We start from the raw sequence: 22,450 nt of genomic DNA, 5'->3' as shown, positions 1-22,450 counted from the left end.
TCCATCTTAGATGATCTCGGGCCCAGAGAAGCCGGCGGCGTTTCTGGATGTTGTTGATAAATGGCTTTCGCTTTGCATAATAGAGCTTTAACTTGCACTTACAGATGTAGCGACCAACTGTATTTAGTGACAGTGGTTTTCTGAAGTGTTCCTGAGCCCATGTGGTGATATCCTTTAGAGATTGATGTCGGTTTTTGATACAGTGCCGTCTGAGGGATCGAAGGTCACTGTCATTTAATTGTTCTTAAACTGTTTGACTATTTGCTCACGCAGTTGTGGACAAAGGGGTGTACCTCGCCCCATCCTTTCTTGTGAAAGACTGAGCATTTTTTGGGAAGCTGTTTTTATACCCAATCATGGCACCCACCTGTTCCCAATTAGCCTGCACACCTGTGGGATGTTCCAAATAAGTGTTTGATGAGCATTCCTCAACTTTATCAGTATTTATTGCCACCTTTCCCAACTTCTTTGTCACGTGTTGCTGGCATCAAATTCTAAAGTTAATGATTATTTGAAAAAAAAAAAAAAGTTTATCAGTTTTCACATCAAATATGTTGTCTTTGTAGCATATTCAACTGAACATGGGTTGAAAATGATTTGCAAATCATTGAATTACGTTTATATTTACATCTAACACAATTTCCCAACTCATATGGAAACGGGGTTTGTATATGTGCTTTGCTATGGAGGTTTTTTCCCACTCCAGACTGGGCCCCCTTAGGAGCCCAGTCTAGATTGTAGTTTTTTTACTCATCCTTCCCCAGCGTTTACCTTTTTCCCATCTTTTACGGGGCGCCTTGTGGCGACCAATCAGCGTTCCTGTTCTGTAACCCTGTACACTGTTTGTTTGTCTAATCTTGAACGGGTTTGTGCTGAAAACAATTTTTGTTGTACTTGTGCAATGACAATAAAGACCTACCTACCTACCTAATTTAATCGTAGCAGCCAAAATGGTGATCGTGAATAAAATGTGATTAATTTTGCAGCCATAACACAACAATCTTTTGTACCTTGGAGATGTAACTATATTAAAATATCATATCAGGGTTATTGTCACCAAAATAGTTTATCAATATTATCACCGTATTATATTCCTAAATGTTAAAAAGAAAAAGTACTAATATACACAGTAAAAAACAATTACCGAGTTGTATTATGTTTTTTTATTAAAACAATAAACACAATATACTTTCCTTGAGAGAAGAAACAATTATCATAATAACACAACTGGCTTCACAAAATGATGTTTGTACATTCAGTTTATGAGCCTTTACGTGGGTTCACTTCCTGTTAGACACGTTCGTATGTTGATCTATCATTCTGTTCTAAGAAAGCTCAGCCTGTGGCTTCAATGTGCACAATTTGCTCAGAGAGCAATGTGTGTACATAGGTTTAGATTGGGGTATGGCGTTTGTAAAGGGGAAAGACGTTAATGTGTCTTGTATTTATGTTAGCTAGCATTTAGCAAACGAGCTGCTTCTCCAGGAAATGAGCGGTATCACCGCGAGTTTAGTACAGTAATCGAGCATGTTTTCACGATAATTAAAATTTGAAACGGTAATACTAACCGTTGGGAATTTTATTGCGGTTTATCATTATTACCGCTAATCGTTACATCCCTAGTATCCATACGTTTTACAATTTAAAACAAGTGTATGAGTCATATTAAAGGTGTAAAAAAAGGCACTTGTATTTGTGCTTCCATTATTCCATTTTGTTTCACTATTTTATGTATTATTAAAAATCTGATACTCTTCAATTTGAGTCCATGCAATGACATTTAAGTCTTTCTAAGTCAGTCGTGTGTGGTGTGGTACACAATACAGGAAAACGACTGTTTACGCAAGACATGAAGATTTTTTTTTTTACTATCAATCAATTTGCTGTTGTCCGTAGAGTTAAAGTGATTAGTTTATTTTTTTCGAAGTAGCTTTTGAATCAGAGTAAATCAAAGTCTCGCGTGTCGCTCGTAGAAAAACAAAGCAAATCAGCACAAAAATGCCTCAGTCTTTGAATAGAGACAAATCAAGCCATGTTAAAATGAAAGATCATCCAATGTTTTTCTCGATGTGCAAATACAGTACATATGAATGTGTGCGGTATGCAAACGGCAGATAAGGAGAATGTACGTCCCAACATACCCACTCTGTTCCTCCAGCTCGTCTTTCCTGTTCATCATGGCAACAATGGCCTGACGCAGCTCCACTGCAACGAGAGGTTGGGACAACTTTGAATACATGCGGGTGTGTTCAACCGTACTATGCTGTTGTATTTCAAAAACTAACTTAACAGTTAAAGTTCTGACAGGAAAACATGACTTTAGACTTAAAAAGTTTTATTCCTGAATTGTGTTGATGAACTACTACTATTGAACACTATCCCAATAAAAGGCATATAATACGTAAGATTTGTATCCATCCATCCATCCATCTTCTTCCGCTTATCCGAGGTCGGGTCGCGGGGGCAGCAGCCTAAGCAGGGAAGCCCAGACTTCCCTCTCCCCAGCCACTTCGTCCAGCTCTTCCTGTGGGACCCCGAGGTGTTCCCAGGCCAGCCGGGAGACATAGTCTTCCCAACGTGTCCTGGGTCTTCCCCGCGGCCTCCTACCGGTCGGACGTGCCCTAAACACCTCCCTAGGGAGGCGCTCGGGTGGCATCCTGACCAGATGCCCGAACCACCTCATCTGGCTCCTCTCGATGTGGAGGAGCAGCGGCTTTACTTTGAGCTCCCCCCGGATGGCAGAGCTTCTCACCCTATCTCTAAGGGAGAGCCCCGCCACCCGGCGGAGGAAACTCATTTCGGCCGCTTGTACCCGTGATCTTGTCCTTTCGGTCATAACCCAAAGCTCATGACCATAGGTGAGGATGGGAACGTAGATCGACCGGTAAATTGAGAGCTTTGCCTTCCGGCTCAGCTCCTTCTTCACCACAACGGATCGATACAGCGTCCGCATTACTGATGACGCCGCACCGATCCACCTGTCGATCTCACGATCCACTCTTCCCTCACTCGTGAACAAGACTCCGAGGTACTTGAACTCCTCCACTTGGGGCAAGATCTCCTCCCCAACCCGGAGATGGCACTCAACCCTTTTCCGGGCGAGAACCATGGACTCGATTTGTGTGTGAAAGAAGAATTTGCACAATTTAACATTCAAATATACCATACATTACTATATAAATTTGGGCCTACAGTGCATGGATCATTTAGATTACTGGCACTTAGTTAGGTTTTATAATCAACAAGATGTAATATATGGCTGTGCACACACACCCACAAGCACACACACAAAAAAATACACACATTACGACACTTTTTTTTTGCAGTAAAGCGTAGAATGTTATGTATTGATACTCATTTTTACAAAAATAAAGAACGTAGGATTTGAAATATTTTCAGGAAAATGATCAGAGACACTTCAGTTTGCATTGATTAACAAGCTATAAAAGACTGAACAACAACACATTACTTCAACTTTAACAACCCAAACCGTGACGACAATGCAATATGAAGTATAAATCATTGAATATTAAGAGTATGTGAATGTTCGACTCCTACCACGTTTAATTCCATGACACCCTCCTTAAAGTTTTGTAATCAATCAGAAATATCAAGTAGCTAAAATGAACCAAATATGGGGAACTGTGGAGAGGGTGTTTTGCATATCACTTATCGTGCATCCAAGCAGGCACAAGACATTAAAACAACGTTGAGAACTTGTTGACAATGTTTAATCAATGTTCAGTTCTGACATTGATTTGACCATTGAATTCTGGTCATTTCTTAACCAATATTTTAGAACACAAATACAACGTTGAAACAACATGATTATTGACAACATTTATTCAATGTCAGGTTGTGACATTTTTTGACCATTGAAATTTGGTCATTTTCCAACCACCAACGTGGATCCAACATTAAACACCAATGTTGTCTCAATTTACTAATTTTTCAACATTGTTTAGAAGTCAGTTTTAAAAAAACATATGCATAATCAACATTGTATCAATGTCTTGTACCTGCTGGGATTGTAGTGGATTTATATGGGTGTAATTTTAAATTGTGTATGATGCTTAGACATTTTTTATGATGTCCACAATGAGCGGGAGGTGTGTTATATGCAATCGTGTGTTGACTTTCTTTTTTTAATTATAGGGAATTTATACCATGAGTGAGAAATGTTGTTTGGATTGGGTCATATACAAACCCCGTTTCCATATGAGTTGGGAAATTGTGTTAGATGTAAATATAAACAGAATACAATGATTTGCAAATCATTTTCAACCCATATTCAGTTGAATATGATACAAAGACAACATATTTGATGTTCAAACTGATAAACATTTTTTTTTTGGTGGGTGCCATGGTTGGGTATAAAAGTAGATTCCATGAAATGCTCAGTCATTCACAAACAAGGATGGGGCGAGGGTCACCACTTTGTCAACAAATGCGTGAGCAAATTGTTGAACAGTTTAAGAAACAACCAGCTATTGCAAGGAATTTAGGGATTTCCCCATCTACGGTCCGTAATATCATCAAAGGGTTCAGAGAATCTGGAGAAATCACTGCACGTAAGCAGCTAAGCCCGTGACCTTCGATCCCTCAGGCTGTACTGCATCAACAAGCGACATCAGTGTGTAAAGGATATCACCACATGGGCTCAGGAACACTTCAGAAACCCACTGTCAGTAACTACAGTTGGTCGCTACATCTGTAAGTGCAAGTTAAAACTCTCCTATGCAAGGCGAAAACCGTTTATCAACAACACCCAGAAATGCCGTCGGCTTCGCTGGGCCTGAGCTCATCTAAGATGGACTGATACAAAGTGGAAAAGTGTTCTGTGGTCTGACGAGTCCACATTTCAAATTGCTTTTGGAAACTGTGGAAAAGAACCATCCGGATTGTTATAGGCGCAAAGTTGAAAAGCCAGCATCTGTGATGGTATAGGGGTGCATTAGTGCCCAAGACATGGGTAACTTACACATCTGTGAAGGTGCCATTAATACTGAATGGTACATACAGGTTTTGGAGCAACATATGTTGCCATCCAAGCAACGTTACCATGGACGCCCCTGCTTATTTCAGCAAGACAATGCCAAGCCACGTGTTACATCAACGTGGCTTCATAGTAAAAGAGTGCGGGTACTAGACTAACTTCCTGCCTGTAGTCCAGACCTGTCTCCCATTGAAAATGTGTGGCGCATTATGAAGCCTAAAATACCACAACAGAGACCCTGGACTGTTGAACAACTTAAGCTGTACATCAATCAAGAATGGGAAAGAATTCCACCTGAGAAGCTTCAAAAATGTGTCTCCTCAGTTCCCAAACGTTTACTGAGTGTTATTAAAAGGAAAGGCCATGTAACACAGTGGTGAACATGCCCTTTCCCAACTACTTTGGCACGTGTTGCAGCCATGAAATTCTAAGTTAATTATTATTTGCAAAAAAATAATAAAGTTTATGAGTTTGAACACCAAATATCTTGTCTTTGTAGTGCATTCAATTGAATATGGGTTGAAAAAGATTTGCAAATCATTGTATTCCGTTTATATTTACATCTAACACAATTTCCCAACTCATATGGAAACGGGGTTTGTAAATTGATGCTGTGCTTGGTGTCATTACAGATGGAACTCATGGTTATTTACCACAAATCCTAATTTAAACTGCAAGTAAGCAGCAAAACTGCAGCGATTTGACTTCTGGATTATTACAATTTGGCCAAAACACGCCGCAGGCCAATCTTCTTGTTAAGGGGAACTCCACTTTTTTTGAATCTTGCCTATCGTTCACAATCATTACGAGAGACAAGAACACGTGTTTTTTTTCAGGATTTTAAAGATGATAAAGGCCTAAGACGCGGTTAATGGGAGTCAATGTTGTAGCATTCAAAGCCCTCTTAAACAACTGCAAAACCCTCCATCAACGTTTTATATACACACTGAAAGTACATATATAATGAAGTAACAGACATGTTCATAAGAATATGGAAAAAGTTAAATGTTTACTATATTTTGATCATTTTAATCAATGCCAAGACCGATGTCTTCAGCGCATTGATTTCCGTTTCCATAGCAGCGCACGTCCGACATCTGGCAACAAATATGTGTTCCTACTGTCGGAAACAAAAGCATGTGTGTTCTAATCATGGCAGAATCGATAAACAACGAAGATGACTATTTCTGGACAAATGAGGATTCACAACCTTATCTTTTTTAAGCTGAACATACAAAAGATAAACTGATGCTTCTAGAAGCCAGCACGAAGGAAGGGTGAAACATTGGAGCAAACAGAAGCCCAGAGAGTGAGGTGAAAGTGACGACTCTATAAATGTGGATCTTAGAGCCAAGCTATTTCGACATAAATGGACTGCTTACCCAAATAAACCAGAAAAAATGTCCCCGGTCCGCTGGACCAAACGCACAACTGTCCATCGAGTAAGTCACACTTTAATATTGGTCATGATACACGCAGCACGTCATGAGTGTTATTACAACTACAGTACATACACTGTCTGGCTAGCTCAGCTGTGTACAAACAAAACATGAAATGTGGGCTAATACTTTGCAGATACTGTAATATGATTGTTCATGTTTTTCAGTCAGTACAGATTGGTGTCGTGTTGTGCATACAAACTCAAACACGTTTCGTGTTGACATAAAAGCGAGTTTATCTCTTTCCATTACTAGCTTTTACGGCTAATACCGTAGCACGCCGTTGTGTTAATACACTAGAAAAAGAGTTCCTCAGTGTTCGCTCTTACAATAACAATATTGCTACAGCTTGGTTATTATACAGGTTAAGGAATGTAAATTAAGTATTTTGACTGTTTTTAGAGGTAGTATGGATTGATCCCAGTAGCTGCATTGCTAGTCACCTTTAATGAGCCGATTTTTACATGTTAGAATGCAAGAAAAAAAAAACCTTTGTCTTCTTGTCTCTCATAAGTATTGTGAACGATAGGCAAAATTCCCCAAAAAGTGCAGTTCCACTTTAAATTTGTGACGTCGCACGGGCCGCAATTTGGCTAAAACACACCACAGGCCAATCTTCTTGGTAAACTTGTCACATCTCGTGGGCCGCACTGAAGATGCTGGTGGGCCGCACTCGGCCTTCAGACCTTAGATTGGACACCCCTGATCCAGAGTCCCAAATTTTCAGACTATAAGTCTAATTTTTTATGGTAAAAGTGGTCCTGTAATTTAATAGTAAGGTGCAACTTACATGTATATATTAAAATACATATAATTATACATGTTTTCAAATGTTAAAAAAGACTGACTGACATAAACCTGAGTATACATTACTATCTACAGCTTGTGATAACTGTTTACTGTTCCTGTGCGACATGCAGGATGAAGATTTCAGAAAAATCAGTGATGAATGAAATCGGGAGTAGTGCCGCAGCTGTCGATTATTTTAGTATTCAATTAGTTCATTCGATTAACGAATCATCGGAAATAATACTTTGTAACCTCAATGCTTATTTTAGAGAAAATTGTTAAAATTAAATATTGTTCAGCTCGACATAACCTTCATTCTTTTTTTCTACTAAAAAACAATAAAATTACACTTTTATAATGTGTGCATTACTACAAAAATGTTTTTAATTTAAAGTATTATAAGTATTACACACCACACCACAGCTTTCATGTGTGCTCTACTGCAGCGGTCGCGTTAGTATGTTTGTGTATTTTAAAGTTCGGTTCTAGATTTTATACATTTTAATTAGTTGCACTCATTAAACGATTAATTGAAGTAACAGTATATAAATCAAAGCTTTTTTCTAATCAAATTAATCAATTAACTGCTGCAGCCCTAATCGGGAGCTTGGTGAACTTGCCTACTGGTAACTAATGTTATGTTCACTTAGCCTATTCGGCCTCTCAGATATGTTCTTTATGCTCGCTAAATGACTGTTAATGTGTTATGTAAACATAAACGTACATTTCTAAATAAATGCGACTTTTAGTCCAGTGTGCCTTTTATTTATTTTTCTCCTCTTCACTGCAAATGTGACTGTTACAACTTATACTACAAAGCTAGCGACTTAAAGTCTGGAAAATATGGTAACACTTAATTCTTGATCATTTTGAGAGTTTTAGTTCAGTCCTGCTTGTTAGATAACAATAGAGGACTTGACAAGAATTAACTACACCGTACTTTTACACGAACACCACTAGTCTCATAACTCTCAAAACTAATGTAGGGTGTCCACATCGCCCCAGAAACAAGTAGGTCTCCTTGCAGCCCTGGGCTTAAGTGCCTGGTTTGGCTTGGTAAGGAGGATGAGGAGGAGAAAGAGGAGGAGGGGGGGGAGCATGATAAAGAGAGCAAAAAAAGCAAAAGACGTGGGAAGAGCCGCTATACAACTCGGCATCAGCAGGCCAGAAATAAAAGTGACCTTCAGTGCGACCACGCGTTCACAGCGGGTGCCACAGACGAGCCATTAGGGACTTGAGTAGAGCCAGACTACCCTCTGTCCACGCTGGGGAACTTCACATATGATATCACAAGTCAAGAGTGGGTTGTGAATGAGGAAATACGTTCAGGTCGGAATCCACACAATGGTGTAGCTATAGCCCGATATGCGTTACTCTACTGTGCCACCCAAGTGCCTTTTCAAAGACTCACTCTATGCCCATATTTGAACTTGCTTTATATAGAAAAACTGCCACACGTTTATTTTACGCTTTGTAATTTAGGTAACCATAACGGATCACACCATGACCACCTATATTGGTTATGTGTCCATCTTCGTCCCTTCACTGTATAGAGAGAGGTATGGTAATTACTTTGCAAATATCAAAGTAAAACTGAGGGGAAATCCTTTTCACGTTCTCTTTAGCATGTACTATATTTTATAAATAATACAGAGCAGTACGTAAAATAACTTTCCTCACTTCAAAACAGCCTAGAGGGCATATTCATATTGGCATTCGAATGTTTTTACGTTTTAGAAATCGAACTCTATGAACTCTGCTTAACAACAAGCGGCTGTACAAACCCAGCTGTTGCTGTAATGGGACAGCATTAGTTTCTGTACTTACGTTTGAAATTATCATTCAGTATGACATAATTTTCTGTAATCGAATGTATTTCCTCTCAACTTGTCACACATATACCTTTACTCAGGCTTACTTTTTATTTCCCATGAAAACTTAGCATACATCCCGAGAATGTGGCTGCATAGGCTGTAATATAATGTGATTTTTCTGCATTGCATTCTGGTCTCATGTGTACAACAGACACATACAAGTTTGTCATTCTTTTTTTTTGTCTTGGTAATTGTACAATCTGATATGTTGACAATGGAACTACTATGTTTCTATCTGCAACCTTTTTTTCATGTGAGTTCTAGTGGAGCTCTGGAATAGAATACCTTCACTGCCTCTCTTTGCTCCTCTGGCTTTTTTGTTAAGAGACGGATGGGTCTGGTGGTAGCTCATTTGGAGTTTTGCCTCTCTATCCATATGTTCAATCTCTTAGGTGCTACAAAAGAAGGCATGAATTACATTCACTGACGTCGCTTCATCTTTCCTCTCAAAAGCCTGAGAGGCTGTGAATTTATTTACTTATTGAACCAGCAGTGCCACCTTGTGGATAATGCTGACAATGTCCTGGAAATTGTAATGTAAAATGCTCTCCATGGCAACATTTACACAACTTAAATCCTTTAAAGCCATATTAATTTGCCAACTAAACCCTAAGATCAAAAGATACATCAAGACATCTCACTATGAGGCAGCAGAATCATATGGCTGGAAAGCAATGCAAATAAAAATTCAATAACAAAATCAGTGTTTTCAAATGATACATTTTTCATATCAGATTAACCATACTTTTGAAATATGATTAATCGCAGTAAATTATTTGCTTGCATGATTTAAATTTACTTTTAAAAAGAAACCAATATTTTCACCCAAATACAGTTTTATTGTGAGATTGTGATACACAGACATTTTTAAATGTACTTGAATGTACGTCAGTTATCTGCTCAAAATTTGGCATCAGTATTATGTATGCATTGATCTGATCACTGACTATATAGCAACCTGCAATGCCTTTAAGGTGAACAAGAATGTGCAGGCAAAATATACGGAATTTTTTTTTTCATACATGTTTTTTTTTCAATTCATACATGGTTTTTTAAAAATGTTTACTAAATGCATGTGTTCACTTTGACAACCCTAAATAAACTAGCCACAGCATGCTTCAAATATTGGGGAAATTAGACAATTTTTTGGAATGAATTAAGTATTTTTAAGCATAACATTTTTTAAATAAACACAAAATATCAATACTACAGTAGTATTAATCACTAGAGCAGACCAAACCAATTAGAGCGCACTGTTCAGTATCATGGCCACTGATTGGCTAAGCCTCAGTTAGCATTACTATATTGGATTAAAAGAGTTTAAAGGTGACTAAATAGTGTTATTTCATGTTTAGGGGGTTCTCATAATGTTGGGAAAACATATTTAAAAAGTAATAAATCAGTTTAAAAAAAAATTTGATTTATAATAATTAAATGATTTCTACTTTTCTGTCATTAGTTTATCGCGATTATGTCTGTAACCAATTAACCGCAATTAACAAGACTATAACATCTACAACAAAAAGATTTTATAATATTATAGAGACAAAATACAAAACAAAAAAATACAATATGCTATGCAAACTGTTTATAATACGTTATAGAGTTCTGGGGAAAATTAGAAAATGGAAGTTTATATTACTACAAAGCTATAATTTATAAAGTTAGTTATACATTTTTAGGAGGCAGCCTGCGAAATATTTTTTTAAGCCCGTCTGCTTGTGGATGCATTTCATGTAACTTATTGTTGTACTTTTAATTGTCACAAACAGAGAGCATGCCAAAAATGTAATCCATTGTATGTTTGAACTCCAGAAAAAGTACAACAACTATATGCCAAGGCTGTTATTTATTGCATTAATCATATTGTATTAATGAATCATATCATTATTTCTTTAATTATATTTATTTAGACTTTTTATCATTATCCTTACCTTCCGATCACAGGGTGCAACTACCTTATATGTAGCGTTAGATAAAAGGCTCCAATGTAAAAATGATATGTATTGTTAGAGCTGTCAAATTTAATGTGTCATGCGATTAATAATAAAATATAATCATGTATAAAGACAGAATAATCACGCAATTTATCTTGTCCGCATATGCTTCTTTACCTTAACTGCGGATGGTTACCTGAAAGGTGTATGTTGTAATATAGTAAATGATCAGGTCAATGCATACGTCGGTGCAAAGAGGAGTGAGGAGATTCAAACTAGTGTGCCCAATGGCAACATTTTTCACTTAAAAAAAACCTTAATGGTACTTTAGAAGAAATTGGTAACAAGTCTGGGACAGTGCAGAGGGGGTGGCAAAAAGGGGGACCAGAGGCTATGTGCTATCTACAGGGGTATCACACTACTCAGCCTCCCTGGGAAAGTTTACGCCAAGGTACTGGAAAAGAGGATCCGGCCGATAATCGAACCTCAGATTCAAGAGGAGCAATGTGGATTCCGTCCTGGTCGTGGAACAACTGACCAGCTCTTTACTCTTGCGGGAATCCTGGAGAAGGCCTGGGAGTATGCCTATCCAGTCTACATGTGCTTTGTGGATTTGGAGAAGGCGTATGACCAGGTCCCCCGGGAGATCTTGTGGGAGGTGCTGAGGGAGTACGGGGTGAGGGGGACCCTGCTGAGGGCCATCCAATCTCTGTACAACCAAAGCGAGAGTTGTGTCCGGGTGCTTGGATGTAAGTCGGATCCGTTTCCAGTGAGGGTTGGTCTCCGCCAGGGCTGCACTCTGTCACCTCTCCTGTTTGTGATTTTCATGGACAGGATTTCTAGGCAGAGTCGTGACCATGGCGGAGAGGGTATACGTCTCGGGGGGCTAAAGGTTGCGTCACTGCTATTTGCAGATGATGTGGTCCTGATGGCACCTCCGGTTCGTGACCTTCAGCTCTCACTGGATCAGTTCGCAGCCGAGTGTTCAGCAGCTGGAATGAGGATCAGCATCTCCAAATCTGAGGCCATGGTTCTCAGCAGGAAACCGATGGTTTGTACAGTCCAGGTAGAGAACGAGACTGTTCCAGGTAGAGGAGTTTAAGTAACTCGGGGTCTTGTTCACGAGTGAGGGAAAGATGGAGAAGGAAATCAGCCGGAGAATCGGAGCAGCTGGGGCAGTATTGCAGTCTCTCTGCCGCACTGTAGTGACGAAACGAGAGCTGAGCCAGAAGGCAAAGCTCTCGGTCTACCTAGCTATCTACATTCCTACTCTCATCTATGGTCATGAAGTGTGGGTCATGACCCGCAAAAAATAAGATCGCGGATACAAGCGGCCGAAATGAGTTTCCTCAGAAGGGTAGCTGGCATCTCCCTTAGAGATAGGGTGAGAAGTTCAGTCACCCGAGAGACTCGGAGTAGAGCCGCTGCTCCTTCGCTTGGAAAGGAGCCAGCTTAGGTGGTTTGGGCATCTCGTGCGGATGCCTCACGAGCGTCTCCCTAGGAAGGTCCTCGTTGCACGTCCCACTGGGAGGAGACCCCGCGACAGGGGGGACAAGATGGGGGGATTACATCTCCTCTCTGGCCTGGGAACACTTCGGGATTCCCCAGTAGAAAGTTGCTAATGTTGCTCTGGAGAGGGAAGTCTGGGGGTCTCTGCTAGAGCTGTTGTCCCCGTGACCCGATTCCGGATAAGCGGTTGAAAATGGATGGATGGATGGAAACAAGTTTTGAACAAATAAATGATGTGCATTTAAGTAAAACATTATTTGGAAATGTTAGTTTATGACATTCTGACAAAGAAATTGCTTTGTGTCAAAATATTGGGGTGGTTTTTGTAAAGGTAATTTAAATCATGAACGCAAGTAATTTACTGCCATTAATCGCGATTGATCAAAAATCACAAGTGTGATTATGCTGATTAAACAAATGCATCGTTGAACTGTAGTAATATTTGTATATTTTATGCAAAATAATTTGTCTACAAACTCACCAGCGATGGTTGTTTTTTGGCAGAATTCTGGCTAACATGGCAGAGAGGATGAGCAAGAGCAGGCAGACAGAAGGAAGGGATGAAAAACTGAGAAACACTCACCGACTGTCATGGACTCTGGCAGATCAGATGCTGGCAGCCTGCTGCTGAGTGGAACAGACAGCGCCAAAGCACTGGACTCCATACTGAAATACATCAATATTCTGAATGTCAAAGTTTTTTTTATGTGTTGAAGCTGTGGAGCAGATGGCTTGAGTCTAATACTCTCAAGGATGAGCGTCTTCTTTACACCATAACACATCCGACATGACTGGAGCAGATGCTTACTTTGGCGGTAGCCGTGATCTTAGGCTATCACAGTTCTCCACAGGTGCTGTTGACTCACACTGAGCAGGAAAGGCCGCCGAGTCCTCCACCGAGTTGACTGAAACGATACAGAAATGAAAGTGAAGGTAAAGAGGAACATAAATGTTCATCTGTTGGGATATGGATAGCTTGTACAGCAGCCTGTGACAGCTGCTGCTGATGCTGCACACTGACTTCCATTCTTGCATGGATCGCTAAATTGCTGCTGATGTGAAGGTATTAAATATGAATAAAAGTGTAACTACATGTGCCCACAGAAAATACATTACATTAGTGCGTGTGCCCTAGTGAACGAAGCAAGGTCGATAAATGCAGGCTTGGATGAGTTTGATGTGGAAGAACTTGGGAGCCCTGACTTCAAACCCATGGAACACCTCCGGCAAAAACTCGAACAGAGATTGAGGAGACCACAAAAATGTTTTTTTCTGGATGACAAGACAAAAAAAATCTCCACTCAAAGTTTCAGGACAAAGCCTTGCCAGTCAGCATTGCCAGATGAACAACAATTAGCAAATTTGTACGATAATTTCACCCTGCTGTGTATGTGCATTGATTCCAAAAATCGCATAATGTAGGATAATTATTTTAACCTGTTTAATACATGACTATTAGCAAAAATAAACAGGATACATTCTGCACTGTGACTGATGTGTATTGTCTCAGGTGCCTCTTCACAGCCAGATGGGAGCTTGTGTAACAAGTGGCAGCTTTTTTCCAACAATACTGTTCAGGCCTGATTTACTCAGATCCAACTAACAAATGCAAAACAGCGTGTGCAAACCATAAATTATAAGAATAAGAATAATAATGGATTAGACTTATATAGCGCTTTTCTAACGACTAGATACATTGCACATACTATTAGTGATATGCTAAGACTGTGTATACAATTGATAACAAGTACAAAAGTGGTGCACACCGCTCTATTTAAATTAGTGTTTTTTCGCGTGCACTACCGGCTATCACCATGGAGACACTCATTTCCTTCCCCATTCTAGTTATGATCTCCATTTGCCAACCTGTGGCGCTTTGAAATGTTGTTAAACAAGCAGCACACAAATATGTACCACCTTTTTCTGCACTACAGAATCTCAATCTAAATAACAGATTCTATTTTTATCACGGCGATAGTTTGCTCTGGGAGGCGCTGCGGTGTTGTGATGGTGAGTCTGGAATGATCCAAGCGCAAGAAAATTAATATCGCAATATGTTTTCCTCAAATAAGATATATATATATATATATATATATATATATATATATATATATATATATATATATATATATATATATATATTCACTATATCAAAAAAAACTAACGCAATTAAAAAAAATGTCAGTAAACACTAAAACGAATCAATTAAATGTGTTCTCTTAAGTCATCCAGCAGCTATAAAATTTGACAATGATATTGCTAAACAGACAACGTGTCTGATATTTTTATTTCTGGCAGTCCAAATATGTTGACACACACACAGACGGAATATTCTCTCTCTCAATGGTTTGTCTTTGCAGCGCGAGCACCTCCTTTCTCACAGCCCTTTGTGCATAACTGTGCCAGTTTGCAAGTCCTTTCTGGAACTACTAAAAATACATGCAAAACAGCGGCTGCAGAATAGTTTCAGTCTTCATAAATCACATTACGAGTGCGAAAGGATTATATTAGCACCTCCTCCGCCTACATATTCTGCATATACATGAAGACAAAAACACTAAAAGGATCACTCTATTTTGCTCACTTAAAAGAAGTAATCCTCTGCGCATGAGCTTAATAGATCAGCTTTGCTTGCGCTATCAAGTTTGCACCTGTTTTAACTAGGGCTGTCAAATGATTAAAATATTTAAACGTGATTTTGGATTTTGTTCATAGTAATCTCCATTAATCGCAGAGAGATATAATTTTTCATCATTAATAAGTGTACCCTAGACAGATAATTTTCAAGTTTTAAGACCATGACTGGACAAATCATTTGCTTTAATAAAATGTGTTTTAAACGTTATGCTTTTTTAGTCAGTTCAAACTAAAAAGGACAAACACGCTTTTAATGAAAATGTTAAAAGAAATACCTGCAGTGCGTTGGGTGTCTTGCCAGGTTTTGTATTTTGTTTGAGTACGGAAATTATATTACTGCTTTAGGAGCTACACTTGCATGTTTAGATACCAGTTTCACACATTGATAACACAAAACGTGGATTGTTACGATCATGTTTTGATTGTCAAAGATGTGTGGTAATGTAATCTGTAATATTTCTACCTGAATAAATGCTTCTGATATTCTGTACATTACATATTTTACAAGTTAATGGTATTCATATTGCTGCATGGCAGTGTTTTCACGTTCTCTATTTATTAATAAAATGTAATATTGAACCGGTTAATCATTCTGTAATTGAAGACTTGATCAGAACATGTTATAAAAGAATGTACACAATATTTTAGCCAGCCAGGAATCAGAAGCAACTAAAAGTGAAGCGCTACCCACCTCTAAACAATGAGCACAGCAGGCATTTGCTGCAGTGATGTCGCCTCGTCTTACGGCAAAAAATAGTAATTTCTTGTCGGGACAACTTGTCATGGTTTTGAACCTGATATTTCTATGATGTAGCCTTTTCTTTTTCCATTTCTGCTCGCTATTTTCCAGCTTGTGGCTCATCACTAACTAGTGAACTGCAGCCAAGTTTCCCCCGCTAAAGCACAGTTAATCGCCTGTTAAAAAATCTATGCCGTTATTTAAATGTATAGTTAACGTGTTTTCGCGTGAACTTTGACAGCCCAAGTTTTAACGCATGAAAACCTTCAGTCATACAGGCCTTTAGTTTATTTAATGAAAGATAAAACTGCATTATAAGCTATACTGTACATGGTCTATGGTAATTATTGTCCTTAGCAATGTCAAATCAGTTACATTGGATAATTTTTTTTCAAAATATATGATATTTTAAGCTTCTGGCACAAAAATGTGTAATTCCCCATTTGGCAACACTGTTCCCACTAGCAGAATCACAGGACACTGTGCCACGCTTATTGATAATATTTTTACCAATGATTTTGATAATAACACTACAAGTGGTCTACTTACAACCGACGTTAGTGATCATCTGCCAGTTTTCACAATATATGATGGAAACTACAAGAAGAACATGGAAGACAAAAGGACATTTCGAAGACTTTGCACAGAGAAGAGGATGATTGCTTTCAAAATTGAGCTAGAAAAGAAAAATTGGGACAATGTGTACAATGAAAAAGAAGTTGATGAAGCATATGAACATTTCTTAAACAATTGCCCAAACATTGTCCATGGAAACAACTCAGTAGAAAGCAGAGAAAGAATAATCAACCATGGATGACAAAATGATTAAAAAATGCTTGTAATAAGAAGAATACACTATATAGAACATTTATAGCACAAAGAACTACAGAGGCAGAATATAAGTACAAAAAGTATAAAAACAAGCTAACAAACATACTACGATCATGTAGAAAAGAATATTAATTATTGGACAGGAACAAAAACAATATGAGAGCAACATGGGGCATCCTCAATAGCATTATTAAAAATGGCACTCAGAGGGATTATCCCCAATACTTCTTAGACGGAAACAAAAAATAATGACAACATAAAGGAAGTAGTTGAAAGCTTCAATAATTACTTAGTAAATATTGGACCAAAATTGGAAGAAAAGGATTCCAGACCCAGTTTCAATTGAAGACTATAATGATACCATAGAGCGAAATCCCAACTCCATGTTCCTCAGTAATGCGACACAGGATGAAATAGTTATAATCGTGAAAAAATGCAAATCTAAGACTTCAACTGATTGTAATGGAATTGATATGGAAACGATAAAAAAGGTTATTGAAGAGATCTCAAGACCATTAATGTATATTAATAACCTTTCATTTCAAACAGGCAAATTTCCAAACAAAATGAAAATAGCTAAAGTTGCACCAATTTATAAGACTGGAGACAAACACCAATTTACAAATTATAGACCTGTTTCTTTACTTCCGCAATTTTCTAAAATCATTGAAAAACTGTTCAATAACAGATTAGAGAGTTTCACAAACAAAAATAGAATACTCGAAGAGAACCAATATGGAAACAGAGCTAATGTTTCAACTTTGATGTCTTTAATTGAAATTACAGGAGAAATTACCAATGCAATAGATAGTAAAAAATGTGCGGCAGCAGTGTTTATGGACGGATGGCATTTGACAAAATTAATCACAATATTTTAATCAAAAAACTAGAACGATATGGCATCAAAGGGTTAGTCTTAAACTGAATAAGAAGTTATTTAACGAACAGGAAAAGATATGTGAAGCTAGGCGAACACACATCTACAACGCAAAATATATCCTGTGGTGGACCTCAGGGATCAATACTAGGACCAAAATTATTCAATCTCTTTATAAATGACATTTGTAAAGTTACAAAATATTTAAAGTTAGTATTATTTGCGGATGATACAACAGCGATTTGTTTAGGAGAGAACACACAGAAGCAAATACAAATAATAACAGAAGAAATGAACAAATTAAAAAGATGGTTTGACAAAAACAGACTATATTTGAATCTTAGTAAAACAAAAATAATGCTATTTGGTAACAGTAGAAGAGAAAGTCAAACACAAATACAAATAGACGGAATAGAAATTGAAAGAGTAAATGAAACCAAATTTCTAGGTATAATGATTGATGATAAATTGAACTGGAAATCTCATGTAAAAAATATACAACATAAAGTAGCAAGAAACATGTCACTAATGAATAAAGCAAAACATGTTCTAGACCAAAAATCCCTTCATATTCTCTACTGCTCGCTAGTGTTACCATATCTGAGTTATTGTGTAGAAATATGGGGAAATAACTACAAAAGTACACTTCATTCACTGACGGTGTTACAAAAAAGATCAGTTAGAATAATACATAATGTTGGATATAGAGAACATACAAACCCTTTATTTATTGAATCAAAAACACTGAAATTCCACGACATAGTGAACTTGCAAATAGCTAAAATTATACACAAAGCAAACTATAACCTGCTACCCAAGAATATACAACAATTATTCTCAAAAAAAGAGGAGAAATATAATCTTAGAAAAAAAATTAATTTAAAACATTTGTATGCATGTAGACCTTCAGTATATCTGAATGTGGAATTAAATTATGGAATGGATTAAGCAAAGCAATCAAAAAATGTAATGATATGATCCACTTCAAGAAACTCTTCAAAGTTAAAGTGTTTACAAAGTACAAAGAAGAACAACCATTCTGAATTTATTTCATCCATCCATCCGATCATTTTTTCAAAATAATCTTACTCATCTCACCATATGCAATGTAACTTACTTCACCGAGTATTATTTATTTATTTATTTATTTTTATTGTGATTACTTATGGAGTATATTGTGAATAAATTGAGAACAGGAAGTGAACAAAAGTTTTAGCAACTGTTATGTAAAAGAAAATGGGTAGGATTAAATAAGCTCTGCTTCTTCCAACTCCTTTTCGAACATGTTGAAAAGAAAAACTGGAAATTGTGATGTATCATGTTGTATGCTTGCATGTTCGAAATAAACTCAACTCAAACTCAAACTAGAGTAGAAGCTGTTACAGCTGCAAAAAAAGGACTGACCACAAAATGTCTCATATTTTTTTCCCTTTTGTGTCAAAAATATTGTGTGGTCCAGTTCTAAAGTAAAATACCTGGCTGGGGGGTTGCAGAGTTGAGGGGGATGAGGATGTCCGCGGTACTGTGGTCCGTCAGCCCCTGCACGGGGCTCCACGTGGACACGCTAGGCAGACTTCCCACCACCATCCTAAATGAAGAACATTTAGTGTTAAATCTGACTAGCTGACAGTGACCTTTTGCTTCTTGGCAATCAATACACTCAGCTTGCATGCAACATGCTGACATTTTGGACTTTGAACAAGATGGACTTTGGGATGTCTCATTTTATTGCTGAGAGGGGACACTTTTTAAAGAAGATTCCTAGAGAATCACTATCTTAATTAAAATTTCTCTTGCAGAACTGTGCAGCCCTACTAATACATGCCACAACTCACTGGTCATTGTTCCGCTTTTCTTCCTGGATGTGTGCTCTAGGTTCGTACTTCTCCTCTTCCGCGTCCTCTTCTTCCTCTTCCTCCTCGTTATCTATATTCTTACGGTCTGGCATGTGTGGCATACGAGAAGGATGGGGTGACCCCACCCAACTCAATGAACCTGGGTCGGCCAGCCCGTTTTGAGAAGGAGAACCAGAGAACGACGGCTCAAGGAGATCTATCCCTTCCTCCACGCTGCTCTGAACAGGACTTGTTTGCCTCTTAATCATCATCCCAACATTTTTCTGGAAGTCCTCCTCACCCTCCTCTTCATCCTCAGCCCCTCCATCCAGGTCATCATCAAAGGAAATGATGTTTGTGATCTTCTTCTTTCTCCGCCGCTCCCTCCTCAGCCCTGAATCTATTTGGGGAAAAGGTAAAGATTGCTTTAACTAGTTTCAACACAATAGAAATAGGAATGTTCACATCAGGGTTTTATGCTGCCAATTCCGATACCTATCATCTATGAGTGAGATTGGTCGATACCAACACCAATTAAGATCACAAGTATGAACTGTACATTTGACAATGTATTTATGGTGAGTGCTATTGACAGTTTAACAATATCAACACAATATTCTTTATTTTATTTTATTACATACAATTGTTAGAATATAAAACAAAGCCTATAGTACGCAAAACCTAAACAAAAGTAAAAACTGATATAAATTATTCATTTAACGAAAAACAACAAAAATGTCGACATAGTCAAACTAGTATCACTCACAAATACTGATACTACCCGGGGTATCGACACCACCAATTAATGGATTGATCCACCCTCCTCTTACATGTGGTGTACTGACTGCAACAATAAATAAAGTGTCAGCCAGAGGGGATCGACGTTTGTGATCGGCATAAAAGGCAATAATCAGCGATGGCGATCACACACTTTTTCGCAAAAATCGTCCGATTAATCGGTACTTCCCTGATAATTGCCGCTGATATTTGTAATTTTAACGATATCGGCCGTTTGTTTTTTTTTAAACTAAAACACATTTGCAGATACAATGTATACAAAATATATACCAGTATTTAGAATTAAAACAATCAAAAATAGGGATAAGTATACAATAAGTTGGTAGTAATAACCAGTGCTCCTTTCTGATAAGCTGTCGAAATAAACTTCAATCTACCAACCAACCAATATTTCAGGGTTCCTCAAGCGGAAAGATTACAAAATATTACATCTATAAAATTGATTAGCTGACAAGTGATGTCGAAAAATTCCATATTTTTACAAATTTTCAGGACTTTTCCCATATTTTGAAATACAAATGTTAATGCCTCTCTTAGACACACGTAATGAAGGCGTTTGTAATGTCACCTGATTTTTTTTGGTACTAAATTAACCACAACATTAACGCCCCATTAAAAATTGCCGCGACTGGTCTGACGTTTTCGAAGAAATGTTTAAAAACAACTTAAAGCCTTGTCCAGCTGTTTACTGATGTACACTATTCACCTTATGCTAGATTTTAATGCAAATAAATATCAGCTATGAATATCGGTTATCGGTCTCTTGACTTCTAATAATCGGTATCGGCCCTGAAAAAAACATAACAGAATAGAACAGTGGAAAACTTTAGCTTTCTGCTATACTCTGAGCCAAAAACAATCTGTTCCATTTCCAACCACACAGTTAGCAACACAGTTCAACCTTGCCTACTAAGTAGATCAAGGAAAATGGTGTCAGACGGCCCAGTGGAATGGAACACGGCATATGGAAAAATTAGGTCAAAGATGATGGTCTGAAAGTTCCCTTCAAGATTTCCCCCTCCGCCACCACTTGGATGCAAATGCGTGCTTCCTGTCAGAAGACCCCCACATGTGACTAATCATGTGCACAGACTGGACAGACAAGGTGCCACTTGGATTTATCTAAGTAAATAGCTTAGGTCTGGTCTTCCTTCTAAAGCGCACCCTGGGAGGCATTTTTTGGGCTGCAGCCCCTTTTTTATAGTGGCATACTGTGAAATTAAATTAAATCCCTCTGGGAGCATTCAATTATCATTAATCATTTAATTATCTTCAAAGCCAAACAAGACCTAAAGTTTTTTAAGGGCGTAAACACATTTTGGATTCTTTTTTTTTTTCTCTTTTTTTTCCCAAATTTCTTTAAAAAAACTTTGGTCTGAAACAAAAATATCAAACATGTGGTGTCACAGGTTTGAATTAGTAAAATAACTCATGTTATGCAAATGTATACTAAGTGCTAACTGTGACTGTATTTGATCATAAGGCCTTTAAAGGGTTAAAATAAAATAAAAACATTACATTTTGGAAATGTTGTTTAGGGCTGAAGTTAATTGAGAGATTTGAGCCAAAAAAATATGAATCCAAAATGTTTTTATAACCTTTGAAAAATAAAGGACTGTTACATGTACGTATATCATACACCTGTGAAAGAATTGGACATTGAAATTAAAACATTTGACATGAAAAAACCCTATTAAGAAATATCATGTATGATGGCATAACACAAGAAAAATATGGCCAAAAATACAGCAAATATTTTACAAATAATAAGCATATCCTACCAGCCGAGGAGCTTCGCGGCATGACAGGCAGTGGGTCAGAGGGTCCGTCCACTCTGGGACTAAAGCCCGGAACCACAGCAGTGGCGGTGCTGATCTCTCGAAGCAGGCTGCTAACCCCTTGTGTGGACTCCTTCCACAGGCTGCCAATACCCTGCGTGGACTCCTTGAGGAGGTGCGTCATGGAGGAGGCGCCTACTCTTGTCGGTCCTCCGTTCAAGTCGTTGTTGTCGATGTTGATGGCAAAGAGGATAGAGTTCAAACCTTAAAAAAGAAGAGAGGAAAAAAAAATAGTCATTACTAATTCCTATTGTTAACTCTAGAGGTCAAGAACTTGCATCTGCTGTCTACGCAGGTGCAGCATGAAAAGTGTGGACGTAAAACTAAGTAAATGTTCATTATCAATAATTA

The 22,450-nt window shown here is 38.0% G+C and overlaps 1 protein-coding gene across 2 annotated transcripts in view; it reads right to left on the bottom strand.

The window, feature by feature from the left end:
* snx29 (sorting nexin 29) overlaps positions 1 to 22,450 on the bottom strand; it is a 376,077-nt gene that overhangs the window by 337,747 nt on the left and 15,880 nt on the right. For both annotated transcript variants that reach the window (XM_061967306.1, XM_061967307.1), the window contains exons 7-12: positions 22,043 to 22,303; positions 19,464 to 19,863; positions 19,104 to 19,216; positions 13,353 to 13,449; positions 13,128 to 13,210; positions 2,142 to 2,205 (exon numbers count right to left, since the gene is read on the bottom strand). In XM_061967306.1, coding sequence (XP_061823290.1) covers positions 2,142 to 2,205; positions 13,128 to 13,210; positions 13,353 to 13,449; positions 19,104 to 19,216; positions 19,464 to 19,863; positions 22,043 to 22,303 — 1,018 coding nt within the window. The remainder of the gene's footprint in view (positions 1 to 2,141; positions 2,206 to 13,127; positions 13,211 to 13,352; positions 13,450 to 19,103; positions 19,217 to 19,463; positions 19,864 to 22,042; positions 22,304 to 22,450) is intronic.

This window comes from Nerophis lumbriciformis, linkage group LG11 (genome assembly GCF_033978685.3).
Source record: "Nerophis lumbriciformis linkage group LG11, RoL_Nlum_v2.1, whole genome shotgun sequence".
NCBI classification, from domain to species: domain Eukaryota; kingdom Metazoa; phylum Chordata; class Actinopteri; order Syngnathiformes; family Syngnathidae; genus Nerophis; species Nerophis lumbriciformis.
This window is presented reverse-complemented; position numbering and strand designations above follow the sequence as displayed.